We start from the raw sequence: 3,999 nt of genomic DNA on the forward strand, positions 1-3,999 counted from the left end.
GTAGTTACCCCTCTTCCTCTTCCTCTCTCTTCTCTTCTCTTCTCAATTTTAGACAGTGCTACATGTATAAAGAGAAATTATCCTGCGAAATGTGGAACAATCTTGCTCATCAATCGAAAATGACAATGAAAACAAATCTCATCTACATGAGCACGCAATCAGCAGGCTTTAGCTAGCTTTTTCCTCTTTCTTCCTGTTCACCAATCGCAAGAGCAGCAGCACGTGGGATCTTGCTCGCCCGCAGCCACATGGAGCTTGAGCTCGGTCGGCGTCCTGTAGCTTACAAGTGCCGCCCTGGGGGAACTCGCCCCCGCTGGCCTACTCCCCGGCCGCTGGAAGCTTCCCCCGTCGGCCATGGGTCCTAGCTGCAGCGCTTGGGGAGCTCCCCCCGCCGGCCATGGAGGGCGCTCGGGGGAGCTCTCCCACCTCCGGCCCTTTCCGGTAGTCAGGGGAGGCACGTTTTGGCGGTCAGGGGTGAGCTGGCCGAGGCCAGGAACAACGGTGGGGGGCGCCAGAGTCTAGCAGTCGGGGGCGGGTCGCGCGGCGGCGAGCGATAGCGGTCAGGGGTAGTGCGGTCTGACAGTCGGGGGTGGCGCGTTCGGGCGGTCGGGGGCGAGCCGGCCGCGGCGGGCTGAGCGGCAGAGGAAGGAAACGGCGATGGGGAGGTGATAGAAAAATGAGAAACGAACGGGTAAGTTGTGTAACCGGTGGCAATGGTGGGTAAATAACCCTAACTCCACGAGGTACTCCATAAAAAATGTGGATCTGACCCCTAGCTCCACCTTTTTTCTGGAGCTGGAGTTAGATGGAGCTAGACGTGTTTGGATGCAGAGTTTTTTGAAGTTTGTGGAGTGGAGCTAGATTTTATGAAGTGGAGTGCTGCCAAACACCCTCTAAATCTATTGTATAATCTGTCCAGAGTGATTGATCACGAGACATAGAGCTGCTAGCTGATAATCCAAATCTCTATACGTATACAGATAATCTCATGGCCGGATTCGTCGATTTGTTTTTCTTGTCTGTAAGGCGCATGGCATGCATGGCGATGAGCGCTGACTATTTTTTTTTTGTTGGGGAAAACGCAGAATCATTTTCAAGGCGCATGAGCTGCGCATTTCCCTGATTTCTATTCCTCGTGCGGTTTATTAAACTCCCGAGTCAAAGGACTCGATGCACATGGTGCAACGGCTTGCCACGTTGCGCTCTCCAGCTCATCTGGCCAGCAGCTATCCTTAATCCTTACTTGCTTGCCATGCATGCTTAGCCATTAATCTCGCAGTCTCAGTAGTGTGCTTGTTTCTATATATAGATGTACACCTGCAGCACCAGCAACACACACGACAAACACTTTGTCACCTCCTCACCATCATCATTCTCTTGTGCGCTAGCGTACGAATGGCGGGCTTGACGGCGGCGTTGAAGTTCACCGTGCGCAGGCGACCGGCAGAGCTGGTGGCACCGGCAGCCCCAACGCCACGTGAGCTGAAGCTCCTCTCCGACATCGATGACCGGGCGTCTGTACGTCTCCACGTCCCCGCCATCCTGCTCTACCGGCGCAACGAGGCCATGGTCGGCCGGGACCCCGTGAAGGTCATCCGGGACGCTGTCGCGAGGGCGCTGGTGCACTACTACCCGCTCGCCGGGCGGCTCAGGGAGGTGGACGGGGGCAAGCTCGCCGTCGACTGCACCGGCGAGGGAGTGCTGTTCATCGAGGCCGACGCCGACGTCCGCCTCGAGCACTTGGGTGAACCTCTGCTGCCGCCCTTCCCGTGCCTCCAGGAGCTCCTGTTCGACGTCCCCGGCTCGTCCGCCATCGTCGACGCGCCCCTCATGCTCTTCCAGGTGACGCGGCTTGCATGTGGAGGCTTTGTCCTGGCCCTCCGGGTGAACCACACGATGGCGGACGGGCTGGGGATGGTGCAGTTCGGCGCCGCCTTGGCGGAGCTAGCGCGGGGCGCCCTGGCGCCGACGGTGCGGCCGGTGTGGGACCGCGAGCTGCTGATGGCGCGCGACCCGCCGCTTCCGAGCTTCGCCCACCGCGAGTACGACGAGGCGCAGGGCACCGACGACACCGTCACGTCGCTCGACGACCTGGCGCACCGCTGCTTGTTCTTCACGCCCCGTGACGTGGCCGCGCTCCGGGACCTCCTCGACCCGCCGCAGCTGCGCGGGAGCGCGACCACGTTCGACGTCCTGGCAGGGTGCCTGTGGAAGTGCCGCACGGTGGCGCTGGCCCCTGATGCCAACGCGGAGATGCGGATGATATGCGTCGTCAACGTCCGCGGCATCAGGACGCCGAGGGGCGGCGGCGGCATCCCCAGGGGCTACTACGGCAACGCGGCCGTTGGCGCGGTCGCCGTCTCGACGGCCGGCGCTCTCTGCGCCAACCCTCTCGGCTACGCGATCGAGCTGGTGAAGAAGGCCAAGGAGGAGGTGGACATGGAGTACATACGGTCGGTTGCGGATCTCGTTGTGCTACGGGGGCGGCCGCCCGTGTCGTTCGTGCGCACGTACATGGTGTCAGACGTGAGGAAAGCCCCGGCCGCGCGCCTGGATTTTGGGTGGGGCAGGCCGGTGTACGGCGGCCCGGCGGAGGTCGGCGGTGACCTCGCCTGGGTTGCCAGCTACTTCGTGTCGGTTACGGACGCTAGAGGCGAGGAAGGCATCGCTGTGCCGGTGTGCCTGCCCCGATCCGCCATGGAGAGGTTCGCCGAGGAGATGGGCAAGCTGCTCCAGCGCCCGCTCGTCGACGTCGCCGTGAGGCAGCAGCCCAGGTCCGCGCTCTGAATCCAACCAAACCTGCGCACACGGGCGTAGTGATGGATCAAATAAAAACGTCTGTTAATTCCTACCGTACTACTGCAATAATTTCCTCCCCTGTCGATGAACGTACAAATGTCGTTTGTGTGGATTTTGGTTGTTCTTTTGGAAGAGAAATGAAACGGTCAAAGCTTGTACTTCCGAAAAATGAAAACTTGGCTGAATAGCATGATAAAGTGCTGCGCGATTATATATTTATGTACAAATGGGCCTGGCTGCTCGGACGGATTGGGCTCGACTGATTTAGGCTCCCAGCGCAGGCTGCTGCCATGACTTAGGCTAACCCAGGAGTTGAGGCTCCACGTCATGCTCACAATCCGATTGTGCTCACAGACGATCAAATCCGGCTTCTCTTCGTTCAACCGTTCCTTCCGAGCACCCACTGACTCCAGATCGCTTGACTTTTCACAATGTCCTCAAGAAGTCACTACTTTTTTCTAATGGGAACGTGGAGTCGATCACCGGGCTGCAACAGTGGCTACTTCTCCACATCATGACTCATCAGCCGTTTGACATCTTCATCTATTCATTTGGGAGCTTGAGGATGCTATTACGAGTTAGCTGAGCATGAACCTCCAACAGTCGTACGCCCATGGGATCAGCTGGATTCTAGCTTCTCTATTGGCTCTACAGTACATGCTCAACTTGGAGCGCTCACAGACAACTTTTAGATTTTACTGCCCTTCTGTGCCAAACAACGCTCGTTGTGGTTCACATAGGTTCCGTTGAGCATGTGCGCAGCTTGACGAGCCAGCTGTGTACCGAGGCTGCCCGTCAAGACGAGGCACTTGCTATAGCAGAGGCTCCCATGCCAGCTTACCTTGCTACGGACTCGGAGGAGTCTAACGAGGATGAGGACTATGTTCCTAGCTTTCCAGTCCGCTGAGCTCATGATGATGAGGTAGGGACCTCTCTTCCTACCCAGCGTCTCTAGTTCCTCCAGTCATAGCTGCTCAGGTCACTCAGTCAAACGAACTCATAGCTATACTTTAGTTGTTGGCCGAGTAGCAGAGGGTTAGTGATGAGAGGCAGCAGCAGATGCAGGCCTAGCTTGCTCGGCAGCAGGAGACACAGCAGGTTATACTTGAGGGGGATTCAACAACAACAGGAGGCTATGAGGCAGCAGCTCCTTCAACATCAGATAAAGACCTCACAAATGTTCACCTTCTACTCTAGCTG

General features: G+C 57.7%; 1 protein-coding gene across 1 annotated transcript; it reads left to right on the plus strand.

Moving 5' to 3' along the window:
- The first annotated feature begins 1,329 nt into the window (after positions 1-1,329).
- On the plus strand, positions 1,330-3,223 carry LOC117840614 (benzyl alcohol O-benzoyltransferase). The gene has a single exon (XM_034721137.2). It carries the CDS (start codon positions 1,396-1,398, stop codon positions 2,785-2,787), a length of 1,392 nt encoding a protein of 463 aa, XP_034577028.1. The 5' UTR covers positions 1,330-1,395; the 3' UTR covers positions 2,788-3,223.
- The last annotated feature ends 776 nt before the right edge of the window (positions 3,224-3,999 follow it).

This window comes from Setaria viridis, chromosome 9 (assembly GCF_005286985.2).
Source record: "Setaria viridis chromosome 9, Setaria_viridis_v4.0, whole genome shotgun sequence".
Classification (NCBI taxonomy): domain Eukaryota; kingdom Viridiplantae; phylum Streptophyta; class Magnoliopsida; order Poales; family Poaceae; genus Setaria; species Setaria viridis.

What these genes read in the sequence shown, in the direction of transcription:
- LOC117840614 (XM_034721137.2), top strand. Translation starts at nt 1,396, where the DNA reads ATGGCGGGCTTGACGGCGGCGTTGAAGTTCACCGTGCGCAGGCGACCG.